General features: G+C 42.0%; 1 protein-coding gene across 2 annotated transcripts in view; it reads left to right on the top strand.

The window, feature by feature from the left end:
- The window catches only part of POLA1 (DNA polymerase alpha 1, catalytic subunit), a 717861-nt gene that overhangs the window by 209602 nt on the left and 485372 nt on the right, over positions 1-22887 (top strand). For both annotated transcript variants that reach the window (XM_073616430.1, XM_073616431.1), the window contains exons 25-26: positions 347-496; positions 1022-1144. In XM_073616430.1, the coding sequence (XP_073472531.1) occupies positions 347-496; positions 1022-1144 (273 nt within the window). The remainder of the gene's footprint in view (positions 1-346; positions 497-1021; positions 1145-22887) is intronic.

The following is a 22887-nucleotide window of genomic DNA, read 5'->3' as shown; positions in this document are numbered from 1 at the left end:
ACGTTCTAACTGGCTTATGCTTGAAAAAAGGCTAAATCTTGCTTTGCATACTTGCTGTAAGCAAGGGGTTAATTATACATCTAGGCTGCAACAAGCAATGTTTTTTTCCCCATTTTATGAATAAAATTGCTGCATTTTTGTCCCTGAAAGTGGTCTGCTAGATTCTGATTTTTCTTTTTTTTGACTGCTCGGCGTCTTGCAAGATAATCAGCACATTTGAGCAGGAACAGCAGTTTAGGACAGATTATTGCTGCTAGGGGCTAGCGAGTGTTGGTGATTAAGAAGCATGACTGTTAGGAGTGAGAAGGAAGCTGAATTAAGGATTACGCTGCATAATGGTTTGCAGGGTGAAGATCAAGATGAAATTCCAGAGCTGCCTCATCCAGATCTGGAGATGGGAATCTTACCTCGGGAGATCCGGAAGCTGGTGGAGAGAAGACGTCATGTCAAGCAGCTGATGAAACAGCCTGACCTGAACCCTGACTTGTATTTGCAGGTAATTATGTGCAGAGGGCCTGTTCTGTCAAACATAAAAGTGCTTTGTTGTATGCTTCATGTTCCTAAACCTCTCTAAGCTTTTTTTTTTTTTTTTTTTTTTTTTTGGTAGTTTCTATTATGGTTTTTCTCAGCATTTTAATATAAGTGTTACTCTGCCGATTTTAAAATGAACAATCAAGTTGTGTAGTTCACCTGGCATTTTAATGCGCTTCCGTGATCTAACAAGAAACATAAGGGAAAGGTTGCTTAAGTGAATTATGGCGGAGTACGATGTTCAATTTGATCTGCTGTTATTGCTGTATTTGAATTTTTTAGGTTTTGGGTGAGGATTGCACCTTTTCTTAATTGCTAGTAATGATTTTAATGTTATCTCCCAATAAATATATTTTTTCTATTGTTCAGTTTAAATTTTCACATGTTTTCTTGGCCAATCACCTAATGTTCATTAGTATTACAGTAGCAGACCATGGCATTGCCAACAGTCACTCCATTTGTGTCTTGTTTTGTTTCCCTTTTATTTCAGTATGACATCAGACAGAAGGCTCTGAAGCTGACTGCCAACAGTATGTACGGATGTTTAGGATTTTCATACAGTAGATTTTATGCCAAACCCTTGGCTGCGCTGGTCACTCACCAGGGACGAGAGGTGAGTTAATTCTTGACTTGCTGTACCGCAGACCTTCCTTTATTATAAAAATTGTTTACATCAGATTTCTAGTGACTTAATTGTTGTACACTTTCTACACTTAAACGTGTTGATTGCAAGCCCTTTGGGGCAGGGAATCTACTTTTACCATTGTATGACATGGTTGGAAAGAATTTTTTTTTTTTTTATAGAAGACTGCGTTTACTGAGGGTGTACAAATAACATGTGTAGCACATAGCTCACTGTCTCTTAAAGTGGAATTCAAGGTCAGTGTGATCAAACATCTGACTTATTTCACAATTTATATTAATGCCTAATTCAGTGCACCAGAAATGTTTTGGAAAGATGTTCTCAGGAACATGAAAAGTATCATTTCAGCCAAGGGATATTTTGGCAACTAAGAGACTGTGTTGTTGGAAAAGTTCCAGAAATCCCCCCCCCCCCCCCCCCCCTCTACATCCTGTTAATGTAGTAATGGACATTCTGAAGTGGATTGGTATAGATTTCTGATTAATCATAATTCCAGAATTAAGATATGTCATTTGATTTTTTATTTAAATGGTTATCGTATACCTGAAAGCCAAGACACCTCCAAGTTTCTCCCAGTCTTTCTAGGAAGTGATGAAGACAGGAAATATCCTGCAGTGAGGATGGCTTCTCCTAGTAACGATTAGCTATGCTGGAGTAAAAAGAATGTCTCATTCAGACCCGATGAGTTTCTTGTACTACTAGTTGTTTCACTAGGTGGCGATAGATGCTTTACAATCATTAAACAATTAAGAGTTTTCATGCCTCTGAACTTTTGTTTTCACTGCTAAGGAGTCCCATAAAAAGCTTTAAAAGGCTCCAATTGTTGTTTTTTGGTCCTGCCCCTTCAAACAAGTGGATGGTATGAGTAAATCAACAATTATAAAATCGACAACTTTTTATTTGTCTTTGGAAATGGTCCTTGTGCTGTTTTTTTATTTTAATTTTTTTTTTAATTGGAGTAATTTGAGTGCTGGGTATTTTTGGGAAGTGTTTAATTAGAACTGATATTTGGTACTTGTAGCAGTGTTCAAGGCTCATGTCGCTATATCAGACAACTCATTTCCTTAATGTAGTGCCTGGTAAGAAAAGAAATGACTAGAATGTTGTGAAGATTTCCATTTTAGTATACCTACCAAAGCTACAGCTTTTGAGGGGTGGTCAAGGATGGTAAAAAAAAAGTCACTCTTGGGGCTCTTATTAATTGCCCCCTTTTTAAACATGAGTTTGAGGTTTACATTATTCTTATAGTCATTATGTCAGAGTTGAATCATAATTCAGCTGTATCTAGCACATGGATACACTGTCCTTTTTATATGTGATACATAATTATTGTTTTATAATTCGCCAGCAGATTTTTCAGTTGTTCAGTAATGGCTGTAGGTATCCTATTCCAGTTTTGTATGCTGGTGCCAGTTTTACTCACTGCAGCTGTCTTCCATAATTTTTTTTTCTTCGGTTGTCAACTTTTTTTTTTTTTTTGTTATTTTCATACTTTTTATATGTGTCTGATTTTAAAATCAGAACAAGAGCTAGAGTAGATACAGTACCCGTACTAGATTCAGCAAACTGACTTTGCCGCCAAGTGGTATTGCACTTTGTTCTTTCTTATACTGTTGAATGGGGTATGAGATTGGTGCCATGGTTTGTAAAAAGCTGGTTTGAAAATTAAAGAGAATGTTAAGTTTTAGTTTATAGGGGAGATCACACACTGCTCATGTACATGGAATAGAACAAATGGCTCACCTTTAAGTGCAAGAAATCCACTTTTTTGTTATATATTCTGTGCTATGTGCTTATGGCTGCTATGTCTAAATTATGAGTTCCAGTAAACAGTGAAACTTATGATCGTCTTTACCTAAATAAAAATATCCCAGATCAATACCAGTTTGTCAGATATAAAAGTGCATACATATTTCTCCCAGTGAAAATCTGTTGGGAACAAAAAACTTAAGCCTAGGAAAATTTTTCAAGGGTCACTGGATGTAAACAGCAGTCTAAAGTGAATATTTAACCACATTTTCCAGATTTTTCCCATCGCCCACCTGCCAGACTAGAGTAAATTAACTTGCCAAATAGTCTTGACTTCTAGATTGATAGGTTAAAAAATATAAATGTAAATATCATGACACTTCAGTGATCACCCACTAAAGCACTCATTCATTTGACCGGTAAAGTAATGTATAAGCATTTATGTAGTATAGTACACGTAAATATACGGCCTCGGGTTTAAGTGGTTATATTAGGATCATGGTTGCAGCTACAACCATAATCCTGTTAACTTTTTTTTTTTTTTTTTTCCTTGCGATCTCCTACAATTGGAGCTACAGTGACTCGCAAAAGTATTCATCCCCTTGACTTTTTACCTATTTTGTTACATTACAGCCTTTAGTTCAATGTTTTTTTTTAATCTGAATCATATGTGATGGATCAGAACACAATAGTCTAAGTTGGTGAAGTAAAATTAGAAAAATATATACATAAAACCATTTTTCAGAAATAAAAAAATAATTGGCATGTGCTTATGTATTTAACCCCTTTGTTATGAAACCCATAAAAAGCTCTGGTGCAACCAATTGCCCTTAGAAGTCACATAATTTGTGAAATGATGTCCACCTGTGTGCAATCTAAGTGTCACATGATCTATCATTACATATACACACCTTTTTGAAAGGCCCCAAAAGAAGCAAGAGGCACCACTAACCAAACACTGCCATGAAGACCAAGGAACTCTCCAAACAAGTAAGGGACAATGTTGTTGAGAAGTATAAGTCAGGGTTAGGTTATAAAAAAAAAAAATCCAAATCTTTGATCTCTTGGAGCACCATCAAATCTATCATAACCAAATGGAAAGAACATGGCACAACAGCAAACCTGCCAAGAGACGGCCGCACACCAAAACTCACGGCCTGGGCATGGAGGGCATTAATCAGAGAGGCAGCACCGAGACCTAAGGTAACCCTGGAGGAGCTTCAGAGTTCCACAGCAGAGACTGGAGTATCTGTACATAGAATGACAATAAGCTGTACGCTCTATAGCGTTGGACTTTATGGCAGAGTGGCCAGAAGTAAGCCATTACTTTCAGCAAAAAAACAAAATGGCACGTTTTGAGTTTGCAAAAATGCATGTGGGAGACTCCCAAAATGTATGCAGGAAGGTGCTCTGGTCTGATGAGACTAAAATTGAATTTTTTTTGGCCATCAAAAAAATGCTATTTCTGGCGCAAACCCATCACATCACCCAAAGAACACCATCCACACAGTGAAACATGGTCGTGGCAGCGGCATGCTGTGGGGATGTTTTTCAGCAGTCAGAACTGGGAAACTGGTCAGAGTTGAGGGAAAGATGAATGGTGCTAAACAGGGCTATTCTTGAGCAAAACCTGTACCACTCTGTGTGATTTGAGGCTGGACGGAGGTTCACCTTCCAGCAGGACAATGACCCCAAACACACTGCTAAACATGTAAATGTGTTGGAATGGCCTAGTCAAAGCCCAGACCTCAATCTAATAGAAAATCTGTAGTCAGAGTTAAAGATTGCGGTTCACAAGCACAAACCGTCCAACTTGAAGGAGCTGGAGCAGTTTTGCAAGGAGGAATGGGCAAAAATCCCAGTGGTAAGATGTGGCAAGCTCATAGAGACTTATCCAAAGTGACTTGGAGCTGTTATAGCCGCAAAAGGTGGCTCTACAAAGTATTGACTTTAGGGGGGTGAATAGTTATGCACATTGACCTTTTCTGTTATTTTGTCCTATTTATTTGCTTCACAATAAAAAAAAAAAAAATCTTCAAAGTTGTGGGCATGTTCTGTAAATTAAATGATGCAAATCCTCATACTTTTGCAAGGCACTGTATACAGCTGCTACATGACTTTTGCAGATGGCGGAAGGGCCCGTCCATAATGTAAAACGTAGTTTGCCACCATTCCATGGGCGTGTGCAGTTTTATTGCGCGATATGTCTATTTTACTTGGTGTAATTTTATCTTTTATATTTTACCAACAAATTGTGTATTTGTGTTCACTAAAACATTAAAAATGTATTTAAAGTGTGTCCCCCCTCCCCTCCCAAAAAAAATTTGCCTTTGAAAAACCACTGGGAGTTTTAAGTAAGGCCTGGTACAAACCAATCGTTTTTATTGTTCAACCTAGCGGGGCACGGGGCTTAATGTTCTAGTAAAAACTGATTTTTACATGTATGGGAGAAATGTCAGAATTGGCCTGGGGCTCAAATGGTTAAAAGATTTATAAAACTCTTCGAACGTACTTTTCCAGGCACAAACTAGCATTGCATTAGTATACAGCGCTTGAGCCGGTATTTGTAACTGTTAACACCTCCCAAGATTCTACAGGACATGGGAAATGTCATAAGAAATGAAACGCTGAATATTAAATTCTTCCCTTATGGTTATAGATGTAAATTTATTTCTGTCAGACCTGATTTTTCTCGGTTGCAATTAAAGTTATGGTAACCTCCAGTAACCTGTGACTGGAGAGTAAAAGCAGGGGCAGCACACTAGTGAGCTTATTTGTTACTTTGCTCTCTTCTCCTAGCGACATGTCCACTTTTAGCACATGAGCACTGGAGCATAACTGGCTCCTTGTGCTGCTTCTCCCATTCCCATTCTGAACTCTGCTGCACAGGGGCTGCAAGAGGCTGATACAATTTCAGATTTAAGTATATAAAGGCTAAATTAATATTTAACATTTGCAAATACATGCATAAGTTGCAGAGGCAATGTCACGGTACCCCCGGCGTACTGCAGTCCTTACTCTATAAGTTGAGGGTCTCCAAGTAAATATGTAATAATGGATAGATTGGGGGCAGCTATGCCTGTAGGGAGCCCACTCTTCTAAAGTATCTGGATGTACACAACAAGTATTCTGAGCAGATAGACTAACGATTTAAATGAATAAGCTAATGCAAGCAGACACTTAAGGGAAATTCAAAAAAAGCCTCAATCAAACATGTAAGAGAATACAGTGCAGCGCAATAAAATTAATTAAAATATTTAAAATAAAGAAAACAGCGGTCCAAATCTTCATCTAATTAGATGGAAAAGACAGGCCTGTCAGTTGGATAAAAAGGAGCCTCCTAAGGTGCAATGATGTACATAGACAAGGAAACAGTGATTGCAGCCCCTCCACCACAGACACTCCAGCCTCTCACCTTAAGGACTCGACCTGTAAAAGGTCACTCAGCATTTGACCCACACCTGGGGTAACGATCGCTATTGGATCCAGCCGATGGTATGTTTAACATATGTACAAACGAAAAGAAGGGGACAATCTAGTGCTCTCCGTTTGCAGTATGTATTTAGCAGATAAAAAGAATTTCACTTACAAGTAAAGCACTCCGGCCGAGTGCTGGCCCACAAGCATGTAATGTGTATGGTTTCAAACCAGAAAGATGGCCGCAGTAAACTTCAGACGTAGCTCCTCCCCCATATGCGTTACGTCCTGCGGGCGGGACTTCTTCAGCATGAGATTGGAGATACGTCATCTACCTGCTCATATTTATATGTTAATATCAAGACCGCCCCTTAATAGAAAAGGAACACTCCCAGGAATAGCGGCGCAGCTGCAAATGGTGAATTGCCAGACTTCAAGCCTGGGGGAGCCCGATCTGACCGGAATGTCATTATAAAAACGAAAATAAAAAATATAAATAAAAATAAGGAAACCCCTGTCTCACGCTCTGGGAACCAGAACTATCAGTAGTCTCATTAACCACCTCAATACAGTGCACTTACACCCCCTTCCTGCCCAGACCAATTTTCAGCTTTCAGCACTCTCACACTTTGAATGACAATTACTCAGTCGTGCAACACTGTACCCATATGAAATTTGCGTCCTTTTTTTCACACAAATAGAGCTTTCTTTTGTGGTATTTAATCACTAGTGGGTTTTTTATTTTTTGTGCTATAAATAAAAAAGACCGTAAATTTTGTGAAAAAATTGCCTTTTTCTTTGTTTCTGTCATAAAATTTTGCAAATTAGTAATTTTTCTTCATAAATTTTGGCCAAAATTTATACTGCTACATAGCTTTGGTAAAAATAACCCAAATTAGTGTAAGTTATTTGATCTTTGTGAAAGTTATAGTCTACAAACTATGGTGCCAATCACTGAAAATTGATCACATCTGAACACACAGATGTACTGATGGTCTATCTCATTTCTTGGTACACTAACAAGTCAGAAAAGTACAAATACCCCCTAAATGACCCCTTTTTAGAAAGTAGACATTCCAAGGTATTAAGTAAGTAGCATGGTGATTTTTTTTAAGTTGTAATTTTTTCCCACAATTCTTTGCAAAATGATTTTTTTTTTTTTTTTTTTTACAAAATTGTCATATTAACAGGTTATTTCTCTCTCAGAGCATATGCATAAAACAAATTACACCCCAAAATACATTCTGCTACTCTTCCTGAGTATGGCGATACCACATGTGTGAGACTTTTACACAGCCTGGCCACATACAAAGGCCGAACATTGAAGTAGCGTCTTCATGCGTTCTATGAGCCTAAATGACACATCTCATTTCTCAACCACCTATTGCATTTTTGAAGGCCCTGGAGCACCAGGACAATGGAATTGCACCCAAAATGACCCCATTTTGGAAGGCAAACACCCCAACGTATAATCTATGAGGCATAATGAGTCTTTTGAACAGTTCATTTTTTTCCAAAAGTTTTTGGAAAATGTGGAAAAAAATGAAAACGCATTTTTTTTTTTTTTACACAAAGTTGTCTATCAGATATTTCCAACACATAGCATGTACGTAGCAAAGATGACACCCCAAAATACATTCTGCTACTCCTCCTGAGTATGGCGATACCACATGTGTGAGACTTTTACACAGCCTGGCCACATACAGAGGCCCAACATCAAAGTAGCGCCATCAGGCGTTCTAGGAGCATAAATGACATATATAATTTCCTGGCAACCTATCATTTTTGAAAACCCTTCATATTTCTAACATATAGCATGCACATACCAAGAATTACAATCCAAAATAAATTCTATTGCAGAAAGGGTAAAAAAAAAGCATTACCTGTGCTTTTAGTAGTATCCACAGAGGAGAGCACTGGTCCAGGCAGCAGGCAGGGAGGTGCTTAGCGACAGCAATATTAACTATCCAGGCAGCAGGCAGGAATATTGTCTATAGTCGGCACAGTCCATAGAAATTGTCCAGGCAGAGACAGCCAGCACAGCCATAATATTGGTCCTGGTACACTGTTAACTGCAGACACTCATTATTGTACCACGACAGGCATGGGCATGGTGGCAGTAAGTCAGCAGCAGGCTGAGGGCCACAATCAGGTAAGACCTGGGCACAGGGGTAGAGGCTTCGACCCACCCAAATCTCTATGAAGCCTCCGTACTCCAGACCCTAATTCCGAAACCCGGAGAAAACAAAAATAATTGTTTTCTCCAACCGGCAAAACAATTCTGGAGCCCCTCACATATGTGAGACCCCTGTGTACTACAGTAGCAGGGCAACAGATCAGTCCAAGCGGTAGGCAAAAGCATAGTCCATAAAACAGGCCAGGGTCAGTTCACATGTAAGCAGTCCAAGCGGTAGGCAGTAGAGTAGTTGATAAAACAGGCCAGGGTCAGTTCACGTGGAGGCAGTCCAAACGGTAGGAAGAGGCATAGTCACAAAACAGGCCAGGGTCAGTTCACATGGAAGGCAGTGGCATGATTATTTGGGAAAGAATGGAAAATGGTCAGCACAGATGATGAAAATGGGGAAATGGTTAAAAATATGGGCTAATATTTTATGGATGTGTGATAAATTTGGAAGCATTCACCAATGCAAAGGCCAGGTTGGGAGGGACACTGGGGACAATGGTAGCTGGTATCTCTTCTAAATCCTCTTTTGGTGCACACGCGACATTTTTTTTGCCGTCTTCGGCCTGCTTCAGATGGTGGAATGCTGAAGAGGAAGTGGCGCTCATGGAGTCGGCAAACAGCCTCAGAGCGAAGGTCTTCTTGGGGGGGTCTTTGGTGATAGATAAGGGACGTGACAACTTCTTCTATGAATTTTAGGAAGGGGGCGGAGCTTTCAATGGATTTGGTGTAGACTACGTAGGAATTGTAAATGGCCAAATGGATGAGATAAATTGCTAACTTCTTATACCAGAATCGGGACCTCCTTATTGACAAATAGGGCTGAATCATTTGATCGTTAAAATCTACCCCCCCCATGTAGAGATTATAATCTTGGACACATGTTGGCTTTTCAATGGGACCTTGTCTTCTTTGTACCACAATTGCAGTGTCTTCATGGATGGTGGACATCATGTGCACGTCCCTCTTATCCTTCCACCTCAAGGCCAGCACTTCGTTGCATCTCAATGATGCTCTTTCCCCCCTTCGCAGCTTTTTGTTCACTAAAGATTGTGGGAAGCCCTTTCTATTTTTTCTGGAGGTTCCACAGGCCAGGGTTTTTGCGATGTATAAGTGTTTGAAAAGGGGCAGGCTGGTGTAAAAGTTGTCAACGTAAATGTGATATCCTTTGTTTAGAAGTGGGTATGCCAGGTCCCATACAATCTTTCCAGTTGTGCCCATGTAGGCCGGGCACTCAGGGGGCTGGAGCTGGGAATCTTTTCCTTCATATATGCGGAATGCATACAAATATACCGTGGCTCTCTCACATAGCTTGTATAACTTTACTCCGTATCTGGCCCTTTTGCTAGGAATATACTGCTTTATTCCTAGCCGGCCTGAAAAGGGTACCAGGGACTCAACGCAAATTTTCTGATCGGGGACATAAAGTTCTGCAAATTGTTGAGAAAAGAAATTTATCAGTGGGCGAATCTTGTATAACTTGTCGTAATTTGGATGATTGTGGGGAGGGCACTGAGTGTTGTCTCTGAAGTGAAGAAAGCGCATTATCATCTTGTATCGGGACCTGGACATTGGGGCAGAATAAATGGGCATATTGTGGATGGGGTGGGTGGACCAATAGGCATGTCCTTCATTTTTTTTTGTAATCCCCATGTTTAGGGTTAGGCCCATAAACATTTTGAACTCCTCCAAATTCAGATCTCTCCACTCAAAAGGACAGGCATAGGATGATTGGGGGTTGTTGGCGATATATTGCTGGGCATACAAATTTGTCTGGTCCACAATAAATTGCAGCATAGTGTCGGGCAAAAACATATGAAAGAAATCAATCTCTGAGAAATTTTGGGTGTTGGTCTGCACACCTGGCAGTGCTGTGAACGGGGGAATAATTGGCGATGCCGAGTTGGAAGGCAGCCATATTGGGTTGGCAAGACCATCTGGCATGTATGTAGAGGCCCTGGCTCTTGGGGGGTGTGACACTCCAGTAGTTGGATTGGAATTTCCTGTGCTGGTACTCAGGCGTGATGTGGCAGGACTGGTACTGGGTCTGGGCATTTGTTCCTGGGGCCTATCGCCGGCGGCAGCGCTGGTACTGGGCAATTGTTCCCGGGGCCTAACGCTGGTGGCAGCGCTAGTACTGGGCCTGGGAATTTGTTCCTGGGGCCTATTGGTGGTGGCAGCGCTGGTACTGGGCATTTGTTCCTGGGGCCTAACGCTGGCGGCAGCGCTGGTACTGGGCCTGGGAATTTGTTCCTGGGGCCTATTGGTGGTGGCAGCGCTGGTACTGGGCCTGGGAATATAATCCTGGTTTCCAGAGTGCCGTGCCCTTTTGGGAGGGACCCATTCTTCCTCCGAATCATTTGTCGATTCACTATTTGGTTCAAATGCCGAACTTGAATCAGAATCCAAATTGGAATCTGATGAGAACTCCCCGTTGCTCTCATCGGTCATGAAGAGGATCTGGAACGCCTCCTCACTGCTGAATACTCTTTTGGACATGACGCGGTGTGACAGGTGACGGTCACTGATGGGCTGTGCGATAGGTGGCAGCTGGCGTTCACTGATCGGTGATGACGGTGTGACAGGCGATGGTCACTGATGGGTGACAGGCCACGGACAGTTACTGGTGATGGGTGACGGTCACTAAAAGGTGACAGGTGATCGGTGATGGCTGACGGTCACTGATGGGTGACAGGTGATGGGTAACGGGTGATGGCTGGCGGTCACTGATGGGTGACGGGTGATGGCTGACGGGTGACAGGTGCACCGCTGATGGTCACTGATTTGTGACGGGTGACAGGTGCACCGCTGATGGTCGCTGATTTGTGACGGGTGACAGGAGCACCGCTGGCGGTCACTGATGGGTGACGGCTGGCGGTCACTGACGGGTGACGGCTGGCGGTCACTGACGGGTGACGGCTGGCGGTCACTGACGGGTGACGGCTGGCGGTCACTGACGGGTGACGGCTGGCGGTCACTGACGGGTGACGGCTGGCGGTCACTGACGGGTGACGGCTGGCGGTCACTGACGGGTGACGGCTGGCGGTCACTGACGGGTGACGGCTGGCGGTCACTGATGGCAGTCCCTTATGTGACCTGTACACTTTATTGGGTGACACTGGTGACTGTTGGGTGACAGATGACAATTGGGAGGGGCGATGGGACAGGTGTGGTGTTGGTGCAGACACTACAGAACACAGATCGGTAACTCACTGCTTCTGGCTCTTCTCTCCTCACACTGGAAACAGTGTGTGAGGAGAGAAGAGCTGGTAACAGCTAGTTACCGCTCTGTGTTTACATTTATGATCGGCTGTGAATGGATCACAGCCGATCACGTGGGTAAACAGCCAGCCAATGGCTGTTTACCAGCGTCGGTGACGAGTAGTGTTCCCGGGAACACTCCGTCACCGACGTGCACGCGCAGCGCGCTCGCGCGCATGCGCCGTGCACAATGGGGTGGACCTATCTGTGATCGGCCGTGACTTCATCACGGCCGATCACGTGGTAAACAGCCATGTCCAATGGCTGTTCACCCCCCTCGGTGGCGAGCGGTGTCTCAGTGACACGCCGCCACCGAAGGAACAGGGATGTGCGCGCATTCCCTGTTTAAATGGGAGGACGTCATATGACGCCCTCCCGCAACGAGAGCCGCGCCGCCTGGCCGTCAATTGACGGCCGGCGGTCGGCAGGCGGTTAATAGACCACCTAAAAACGGGACAACCTAGTTTCCAAATTTTAAAGGGAAAAAACACACCCCTAAGTATTAAATGTTAAAGGACTCTGCTCATATGCAAAAAATCACTATCAGCAAATGCAGTCCAAAAAACGTCTGACATCATCCACTACCATCCTCTTGGCATACAGATAAAAACATTATACAGAATACACTTCATTATATAAAAATGCACCCCAAAAAATGAAAATGATAAAAAATTAAAAATGTATCTATTTGAAATAAAACAATTGAGATCAAACTCAACGTTCAAACCAGCAGGCGTTAAAACCTTTGTCTTGAATATCCAAAAAGACTTGCGCTGACTCAACTGGCGAATAAAGTTGCCTGCTCGCCAGTGTTTAGTCACTTTTTCAATTCCCCAAAATTTTAAGTATTTTGGGTCACACTGGCAGCATGTTTTAAAGTGTCTAAAAACGCTATGTGTTTTGAGGCCTTTTTTAATATTTATATGCTCACCTACTCGCACATGTAGGGCCCTAGAGGTCCTCCCAATGTATTGCAGGCCACAGTTGTTTCAAGCATATAAATTACACCTACTCTGGTGCAAGTAATAAGGTCCTTTATTTGGTATTGTTTTTTAGTGACCGATGAGTTGAAAACCTTTCGTTTTTTTACATTATATCTGGCATTTTTGAAAGTCGCACATCTGCCGCACGCATTAAAAACCAGATAAAAAAAACTAAAAAGCTTGTTTTTGGTTACTCTAGGTGGATTAATCACTCCTGGCGCAAGATTATCTCTAAGTGAAGGAGCCTTACGATATATGAATTCAGGATGACTAGGTAGTAGAGGTCCTAAGATTCGATCATATTTCAAAATAGGCCAATGCCTAGCTACAATCCTTTCAAACTTTTTATGCTGTATACTATAGTGCATTTTCATCTGAAATTGATTTGTAGCCACTGTATCCCCATCGGTTTTGATCTTATCGGCAACAATTGGTGTTTCTATGCATGGCTCTCACTCTCTCAATTTTCTTATTGATGGCAGAATGTGCATATCCCTTTTGTTTAAATCTGGTTGCCAGAACCTGAGACTGGGAGAGAAATTCGTCCTCCAACAAACAATTTCGCCGGAGGCGAATAAACTGTCCCCTCAGAATATTACACAACCACCTCTGATGATTACAGCTATTTAATGGCATATATGCATTGCGGTCAGTCGGTTTAAAGTGATTCCTTGTATGAAATTTGTCATCCTTCTTAAAAATTTCCAGATCCAAAAAGATCTGTTGCATATCTATCGTCCAGGTCAGCTTTATATTCTTGGTATTACTATTGAGTTTGTTCATGAATACCTCCAAACTAGACATATCCCCCTCCCAGATCATCACTAGGTCATCAAAATACCTTTTATAGCATATTAGTTCCGATGTGCGATCCCAAAATACTACCTCATCCTCCCAGTGGGCCATAAACAAAATGGTCGCACTGGGAGCAAAACGAGTCCCCCCTTTGCTACACCTCTTGTCTGCAAAAAATATTGTGTGCCATACCAAAAATAGTTGTTAGACAGAAATTTAGAAGTTCAGCAAGTATGCTTCGTAGTGAGATCAGAGGCCGCTAGTGCCCATTCAACTGAAGACAAGACCTCTTTATGGTCAATAGTGTATAATGATCCTACATCTGCAGTAATCAATATACTATTTGGGGTACAGTACATGTGTAAGTATCCAATAGTTGAATCATTTGTTTAGTGTCTCTCAAAAATGTCTCCATTTTAGAGACAAGAGGTTGTACAAAAAAAAAATCTATATATTGACCTAACCGCGCCGATACAGAGTCGATTCCATTGACTATCGGGCGGCCAGGTGGCTGCTCCAAACTCTTGTGCAACTTGGGCAAAAAATATATGATAGGTGTTCTACAAAATAATGGGTCCAAATATAATGCCTCTTTGGGACTAAGGATCCCTTTATTTTTCCCTCTTGGGGCAAACGTAACCACCTCAATACAGGGCACTTTCACTCCCTTCCTGCCCAGGCCATTTTTCAGCTTTCAGCGCTGTTGCAATTTGAATGACAATTGCGCGGTCATGCAACACTGCATCCTAATGAAATTTTTAGCATTTTTTCCCCATAAATAGAGCTTTCTTGTGGTGGTATTTGATCACCTCTGCGGTTTTTATTCATTGCGCTATAAACAAAAGAAGAGGGACAAGTTTGAAAAAACACAATATTTTTTACTTTTTGCTATAATATCCAATTTTTTTTTTTTTCAAATTTTTTCATCAGTTTAGGCCGATATGTATTCTTCTACATATTTTTGGTAAAATCGCAATAAGCGTATATTGGTTTGCGCAAAAGTTATAGCGTCTACAAAATAGGGGATAAATTTATAGCAATTTTATTTTTTTTACTAGTCATGGCGATGATCTGCGATTTTTATTGTGACTGCGATATTGCAGCTGACATATCGGACACTTTTGACACATTTTTGGGACCATTCACATTTATACAGCGATCTGTGCTATAAAAATGCATTGATTACTGTGTAAATGTGACTGGTAGGGAAGGGGTTAACACTAGGGGGTGATCGAGGGGTTAAATGTGTGTCCTAGGGAGGTGATTCTAACTGGGGGGGGGGAGGGACTGACTGGGGGAGGTGACCGATTGGTGTCCCTATGTACAAGGGACACGCCATCGGTCTCCTCTCCTCTGACAGGACGTGGATCTGTGTACACACACAGATCCACGGTCATGCTCAGTTACTGGGCAATTGCGGGTGCCCAGCGAACATCGCAGATGCTGGGCACGCGCAACGCAGCAGGCCAGCTCCCGGCTCTGTGTCTGAATGGGGACACAAAGCAGCGGTTTGGGCGCCCCCATAGCAAAGTGCTTGCTGTGGGGGCACTCGGCAGGGAGGAGGGGCCAGAAGTGCCGAAGAGGGACCCGAGAAGAGGAGGACCTGGGCTGCTGTGTGCAAAACCACTGTACAGAGGAGGTGAGTATAACATGTTTTTTATTTTTAAATGAAAAAACACCATGTTGCTTTCGGCTGAGCAGTAATGTCACCAAACCCAACAAATTCAGTTATATGGGGCCGTGCCAGAACCGCTCCGTAACCATGTGCAATGCATATGATTGCGGCGCAGTAGTCCGGCATTTATAGGGTAATTCAGCCAGTGGGGAAAATAACATGTTGCCTCCACATCACTTGTAAAAACATCCCTGAAAAGCTATCTAAGGATGTATCACTTTTCAGAGCAGCGGCTATATGCATATATTAAGATCTTAATTGTTCCAGAGTAATTGGGATATAGAACTGATTATCATTTCTTTTCTGTTATGTGTTTGACATTTTTTCTACCTGTATCTTTTGCTTATTCTTTTGAACTGTCAATTTTCTGGATTAACACATGGTACTGCTCCACTAATCCTTTTTTTTTTTTCTTCAAAAGTGAGTGACCAAGTCGTTCCTGCGTCAACAAATTTGTATCATTTGTATGTTAGTGTTCTCAGGAATAACATTTTTACCACAGACTACTTGTAATAAAATTAACAATGGCCGCTGTCTTTACAGATTATGGAACCAGTATTACTATTATTATTATTATACAGGATTTATATAGCGCCAACAGTTTACACAGCGCTTTACAATATAAAAGGGAGACAATACAGTTATAATACAATAAAATACAAGAGGATTGAGAGCCCTGCTCAGAAGAGCTTACAATCTAATAGGGTGGGGCAGGTGGTACAAAAGGTTGTAACTGGGGAATGAGCTGATGGAAGTGGTAAAAGATTAGAGGCGTGATAGGCTTTCCTGAAGAGATGAGTTTTCAGGGATCGCCTGGAGGTAGCAAGAGTAGGGGATAGCTGGACCGGTGGGGGTAGTGAGTTCCAGAGGATGGGAGAGGCTCTGGAGACGAGCATGGGAGGAGGAGACGAGAGAGCTTGAGAGTAGGAGGTCTTGAGAAGAGCGGAGAGGACGATTTGGGTGATATTTGGAGACAAGATTGGTGATGTATCTCGGGGCAGAGTTGTGAATGGCTTTGTATGTTGTGGTTAGTGTTTTGAATTTAATTCGCTGGGTGACTGGGAGCCAGTGTAGGGATTGGAGGAGAGGGTTGGCAGACACTTAGCGGTTGGTAAGGTGGATAAGTCTGCCAGCATCATTCGTGGTAGACTGAAGAGGGGATAGCCTATTGAGAGGCAGGCCAATGAGAAGGGAGTTGTAATAGTCAAGGCGAAAGATAACAAGGGAGTGAACGAGGAGCTTGGTGGTTTAATTTGTTAAAAAGGGGCGAGTTTTAGAGATGGATTTGAGGCTGAAATGACAAGTCAGAGTCTAGGATTACACCTAGTATCCTGGTGTGAGGGGAGGGACTGATGGTTGCATTGTTGATTTCGATGGAAAAGTCATGGAGGGGGGCACGGGCGGGGGGGGGGATATTAATAGCTTAGTTTTAGAGAGATTTAGTTTAAGGAAGTGGTGCAGCATCCATGCTGATATGTAAGGCTCGGTTCACACATGGGCGGCACGACTTGCAGGTCGCCTCAGCGAGGCGACCTGCAAACGACTGCCGGGGCGACTTGCGAGACGACTTCTGCATAGAAGTCTATGCAAGTCGCCCCAAGTCGCCCCCAAAGTAATACAGGAACCTTTTTCTAAGTCGGAGCGACTTGCGTCGCTCCGATTAGAACGGTTCCATAGCACAGAACGGGAGGCGACTTGTCAGGCGACGAGGTCGCCTGACAAGTCGCCCCAGTGTGAACCGAGCCTCAGGAAGTTAGTAATGCGAGAGGAGACTGAAGGAGTGAGGTGAGGAGTAGACAGATTTGGGTGTCATCAGCATATAAGTGGTATTGGAAGCCGTGGGCGGTTATCAAGTAACCAAGGGAGGAGGTGTAGATAGAGAAGAGCAGGCGTCCAAGAACAGAGCCTTGGGGGACCCCCACAGAAAGGGGCAATGGGGAGGAGGAGACAGAGTTGTAGGTGACACTGAAGGAGCGCTGTGATAAATAGGCAGAGAACCAGGATAGAGCAGAATTGTGGAGGCCAAGGGAATGTAGTTTATTGAGAAGGAGCGGGTGGTCAACAGTATCAAAGGCTGCAGAGAGGTCAAGTAGTAGGAGTATGGAGTACTGGCTGTTGGTTTTAGCAGTTAGTAAATCATTAGTGAGTTTTAGTAAGGCAGTTTCTGTGGAGTGCTGCGAGTGTAAGCCAAACTGTAAGGGGTCAAGAAGGTTATTTTCACTGAGGTAGGAGCTAAGACGGTTGTAGACAAAGTGGTCTAGAAGTTTAGAGGTGAATGGGAGCAATGAGATGGGTCTTAAGGTGTTCAGGTTAGTGGGGTCAGTGAGGGCTTTTTAAGTATGGGAGTGATCTGCGCATGTTTTAGAGGGGAGGGGAAGGTGCCACTAGAGGGAGAGATTGAAGATGTGAGTGAGGGAGCATAGGATAGAAGAAAAGGGTGACCGTAGTAGTTGTGTGGGAACAAGGATCCAAGGGACAATTGGTTAGGTGGGCATCTGAGAAAAGTTTTGTAACCTCTTCAGTAGTAGCCAATTCAAAAGAGGAGAGTATGAATGTGCTGTTAGGCAAGGTACATGTATGTTGGGTGGGGAAGATGTACGCTCAGTGGAGGTGTCCTTCACAAATTGCATCAATCTTGTCTATGAAGTGATTGGCAATTTCGTGGGTAGAGGGGGTGGGGGGACGAAGCAGAGAGTTAAAGGTTGAGAAGAGCCAACGGGGACAATATAACAGTTAATGCAAGTGCAAAGGAAATTGAATAGTTGGAATTTTTTAAAACTTATTTCCAATTTACTTCAGGATTTGTTATTTGACTAGCATTTGAATTAATGTATGGTTCGTATTTCCTGTTTAGCTCCCGGTATTTGCATAACAAGAAAATCAGTGCTGTTACAGTATGCTGTCCCTGAATTATTTGTAATTTTTTTTTTTTTTTTTACGATTCATATCCTTTACAGGCACCAAGTAAGGCCCATTTTATGAGCGCACGATAGATTCCTCCTTGAGTTTTTTTTTTTTGCTTTGTGTTTGTTTTTTTTTTTTATGTCCTTAGCAGCTGGTCTGGATAACAAGGCAGAACCTCTTGGATAAGCCCAGCAACCTTTCTCTGTTACACAGGGCATGCCAAGCATGTATGATAGATTATCACAAAGTTCTTGCTATTGGTGGACATTTGTTTAGCCCATGCCCTTTCTACTTCTGACACAAATGAAAGCTATACCCTCTTCACAACTGTTGCAGCCTTCCTTTTTTCCTTTTTAATTTTTATTTATAGCTTTCATTGTTCTCTATTTCTTCTCGCATCGAGTTAAAGATGTTAAGGAACTGGTTTTAGCAGACATTCTTGATCGTCTTCAATAATTTCTGTTATGAATGTGCTGTGATAAAGATGTTATTGAAGAACTAACTTTCTAGTTTTCTTAATAGCTAGGCTCACTTTGCAAGTAAAGTATGATGTTCAGTGACACTTTTTTTTTTTTTTTTTTTTTGAACAGTGCCTTTTATCTAGAGATCTTTAGCAAACAGGAACAGCTACTGTGCTGTTTTACTTATTTTATTTTATAAAGAGATAACAACAGATTATCTGATGTCTTTAGTTTAAGAATTTAGTAGTTAGAAATCTTCAAACTTTTTTTTTTTAAATGTTATTATTTTTTATGTTGCATAGTAGTTTTCAAATCCTAGTCACCATCTGTACGTGTCAAATACTTTATGGTACAGTGAGACAGTTATTTTACTAAGATTTATTTTGCAGTAATATTACCTATTTATTGTACTTGCTGTCATTTTGTGGACTGCTTTAAGGCACTTTCACGCCAGGGCGTCGGCGGTAAAGCGCTGCTTTACCGTCATTTTCACAGCGCTTTTCGGCCGCTAGCCTGGTGCTTTAACCCCGCTAGTGGGCGAAAGAGGGTTAAAAGCAATCCCAGAGTGGCGCTGCCTGTTGATTTCAATTGGCAGGGGTGCTTTAGGAGCGGTGTATACACCGCTCCTAAAGCGCCTCAAAGATGCTGCTTGCAGGACTTTATTTTACCGTCCCGCAGGGCGCACTGCTCCAGTGTGAAAGCACTCTGGCTTTCACACTGGAGTGACAGGAGAGGCGCTTTACAGGTGCTATTTTTCTAATTTTTTTTTTGTGGTTAAAAGGATTGGGAACATCTGCTGTGCATAGGGGACTCGCACCTAGCGGCTTTATTCCACTGATATGCATCGTCCAAAGACGTACACTTGAGAGTGTTTATCTGTGCCTTAATAAACTTTCTTTGGCTGTTGCTCTTAGAACTTTCTTTTCCTATCTCTGTTTCAGAGGTACTCCACTCTTGATTAGCTGCCCAGTGCGCTACTGCTAATATGGGTCTTTATCTCAAGACCACATAAAAGGCCCTCCGTCAGTGCGTCCTTTTTTAAATAATTAAAAAAAAAAAAAATCACATGGCTTAGTTTTCCAACAAAGCTATGTGATCAGCGCATATATGATTGCATGGCTTTGTTGGAGAACAAAGGATTAGAGTTATCACTAGGGGACTAGTGATCCTCAGTATAGAATATTTTATACCTAGCTATCAAGGGGCAGTTTTTTTTGTCACAGGAGCAGGTCTAGGGTAAATTGTTGCTTTCCTTAACCCCTCATGAGCCAGTTAAAGCCCCTGGCACCCTTAAACACCTTCATTTAGCCTTCCATTGATACCCCTGAAATTTGGAAACAAGCAAATGTTATCTCCAGTGGTTACCTACCCAGGGTAGGTAACCAGTCATGGTGTCAAACAATTTTGGGGCTAAATCCTCATTGTAAAACCAACCATGCCTGTAAAATGACTCAGTGGGCAAAATATAATATTCCCAGAGGCTCTCATTAAACTCTGAACAGCAAAGAATAACATATTTTTTAGTAGAGAATGTGAAATCTCTGGAAATAGGCATATGACTGTCAAGTGTGAAACTTCAGGAATACCTTGCTTATTACTGGTGAGCTTGAAACCTTTTGAAGTTGTTAACACAGTACCAGAACATAGGACTTGTATTCATAAACAATGAGTTATATGCTTCCACCTTAAGGTGATTGGATACTGGCAAAAGCTTTATAGTGAGTCCCCCCCCCCCCCCCCCCCCCACCGTTCACCCCACTCATATAACCACACCATGAGACTCCAGTTATTTTTTGTAATGTCCTCTCCTGATGGACCTCTTCTCCTCTGAAGAGAGTCTATACCATTTCTTTACTACTTCAATTGACACTTCTATCAAGAGACAACTGCTTATTGCCTTAGCAGTCACTAGCAGTTTACAGATTTCCATCAATGCACATCTTAGCAACTGTACCTGGACCTCCACAGCAGTGCCTCGAAGACCCACTGTAACAAGAACATGCAGCAGCATGGATTCCGCAACACCGCGCTTCCCTGTAATTGTGACCGTGTTCTGTTTTTACACGTCAAGTGTTATTTTACTCAGTGTGTGATTACCCCCTCTGTAAATGCCTCTACTATGTTGTTGGTTGTTACTGTTTACCTTTTTGGCAGGGTTTTTCTATTTCTGTTTGGGTGGTGACCTAGTTGCAAATGCATTTAGGCTGATGCTGAGAATTCAGGAATCATGGCTGCTCCATGCTACTTGCATCTTCAGAGACACAGGACCTGATGCCTGAGGTATCCTTTCCTGGACAAGCAAATACCCTCTCATTCCTCCTCCATTTTGTGAGTACCTCACAGGGGATCCCCCTCACCTAGCAATGGCTGAGGGGAGAAAAAAATAGCTAATATCACTCATGCTACAGATGGAGCAAAGCTGTCGGGGTGATAGCTGTACCCCTACCCTGAAGCAAGAGCCTATGATACCGCTTCCTTATCCCGAAGCAAGAGCCTATGATACCGCTTCCTTATCCTGAAGCAAGAGCCTATGATACCACTTCCTTGGTAGTCTTCTACCTACAAAGAACAATCTAAGCACACTAATTCCACTACTACCTCCTAAAGTTTTGCTGGGTGGTGAGCTTCTATCACAAAGTTTTGTAAAGAAGTAGGGCCAAAGCTAAATGACAAAAGTGAAGCTTCCCACCCGTTAGCTAGGTGTCTTGAAGCAAAAAATAAACGTTACATCACTTCCACTTTTAAACGTGACTCTTCACCACTTTCACACCTGCAAATCATATAATGTTTCCATATTTTTGTCCAGCCCCTGTATCATTAAGCCTTTGTAGCAATCATTAGTATTGCCTCATCTAGAATATGCAGTTCAGTTTTGGAAACCAGTTCACTAAAAGGATATTGGGGTACAGGAGAAAGTGCAGAGAAAGGCAACCAAACTGGGAGGCATGGAAGAGCTCAGCTTTGAAGAAAGATTCTCAAGAAGCAGAGATTAAGGGAGATATGATCAACCTGTATAAATACGCAAGTGTCCCTATAGAGAACTTGGTGTTTAAGTTATTCACTTTAAGGTTGTCACAGAGGACAAGGGAGGCACGTTTTGTCTGGCGAAAAAAAGGTTTAACCTCCAAATACGGAACAGTTTCTTCACTGTAAGAGCTGTGAAAATGTGGAATAGACTTTCTCGAGAGCTAGCTCTGGTCAACTTAGCAGATTGTTTAAAAAAGGCCTGCATTATTTCTTAAATGTACAAAATATAACTGGATACTAAAATTTTATAGGTAAAGTTGATCCAGGGAATATCCGATTGTCTCTTAAGAAGGACCAGGAAGGATTTTTTCCCCAGCTGGAGAAAATTTGTTCATGCTTTTAAGTTTTTTTTTTTTTGCCTTCCTCTGGATTAACTGTATATGGAGATTTGCTATTTGTGTTTGTTTTTTGTATTTATTTTTTGTTCTCCGTAGGCTGAACTGGATGGACTTATGTCTTTTCTTTCAATCAGACTATGTACTAGTGTGTTATGTGGAGTAGTGCCAAGAGATATACATAAACTATAAAGGGGAGTGACGTGACAGTGTTGTCAAAGTGGCTTTAAAATTGTATTGAGAAGCAATGTGGAAAGTGGTAGAGGAGGATGTAAAGGGATAGCTGTTCAGATACTATAAGATTGTGAGGCATTTACATTTGAATTGACTAAATAGATGCACAGGATCAGCCACTTTGCACAAATCTTTAAATGAGTTTAGTACTTGATGAATTACATATTTTCCGTGTCTTTTCCTGTACTGGCCAGAGCAGAATTTATTTTTGTAATTTCCCCACTGAATGAATATTTAATTTCTTTGGAAACACACAAAATCAAAGTGTATTCTCATTTCTGAAAGCTGAACACTACATTAACATTCTCTTCAGTCAGCGTCATTCCTTCTCTGTGCAATTGTAAATCATTTTACAAATTTTGACTTTAAGAAGCTTCCATTCCTGGCTGCCATGTTATGATAGTGTGTTATTGCAATGAAATGAAATGGAGTTAATTGAAACAATAGCAACTATTTTAATGGTGACATGTCAACTGTGTCATGTGACTGTCATCAAAGCAGGTCCAGCATGCCAAGGATTCATAGTTGGGCTTTCTACACTGCGCCAGTTGTTCGGCTATGAAGGTCATGCTAGCTTTATCTTCCCACTCCCCCCCCCCCTTCCTGGAATAGAACATATAGATAGCGCTTACTAGCTGCATTTTTTAAAATTCTTGTCAAGTGTGTGGCAAAAGACTTGACAAATTATTT

This window comes from Aquarana catesbeiana, linkage group LG02, assembly GCF_042186555.1.
Source record: "Aquarana catesbeiana isolate 2022-GZ linkage group LG02, ASM4218655v1, whole genome shotgun sequence".
NCBI lineage: Eukaryota > Metazoa > Chordata > Amphibia > Anura > Ranidae > Aquarana > Aquarana catesbeiana.
Note: the sequence above shows the minus strand (reverse complement) of the source record. Positions and strands in the feature narration are given on the sequence as shown.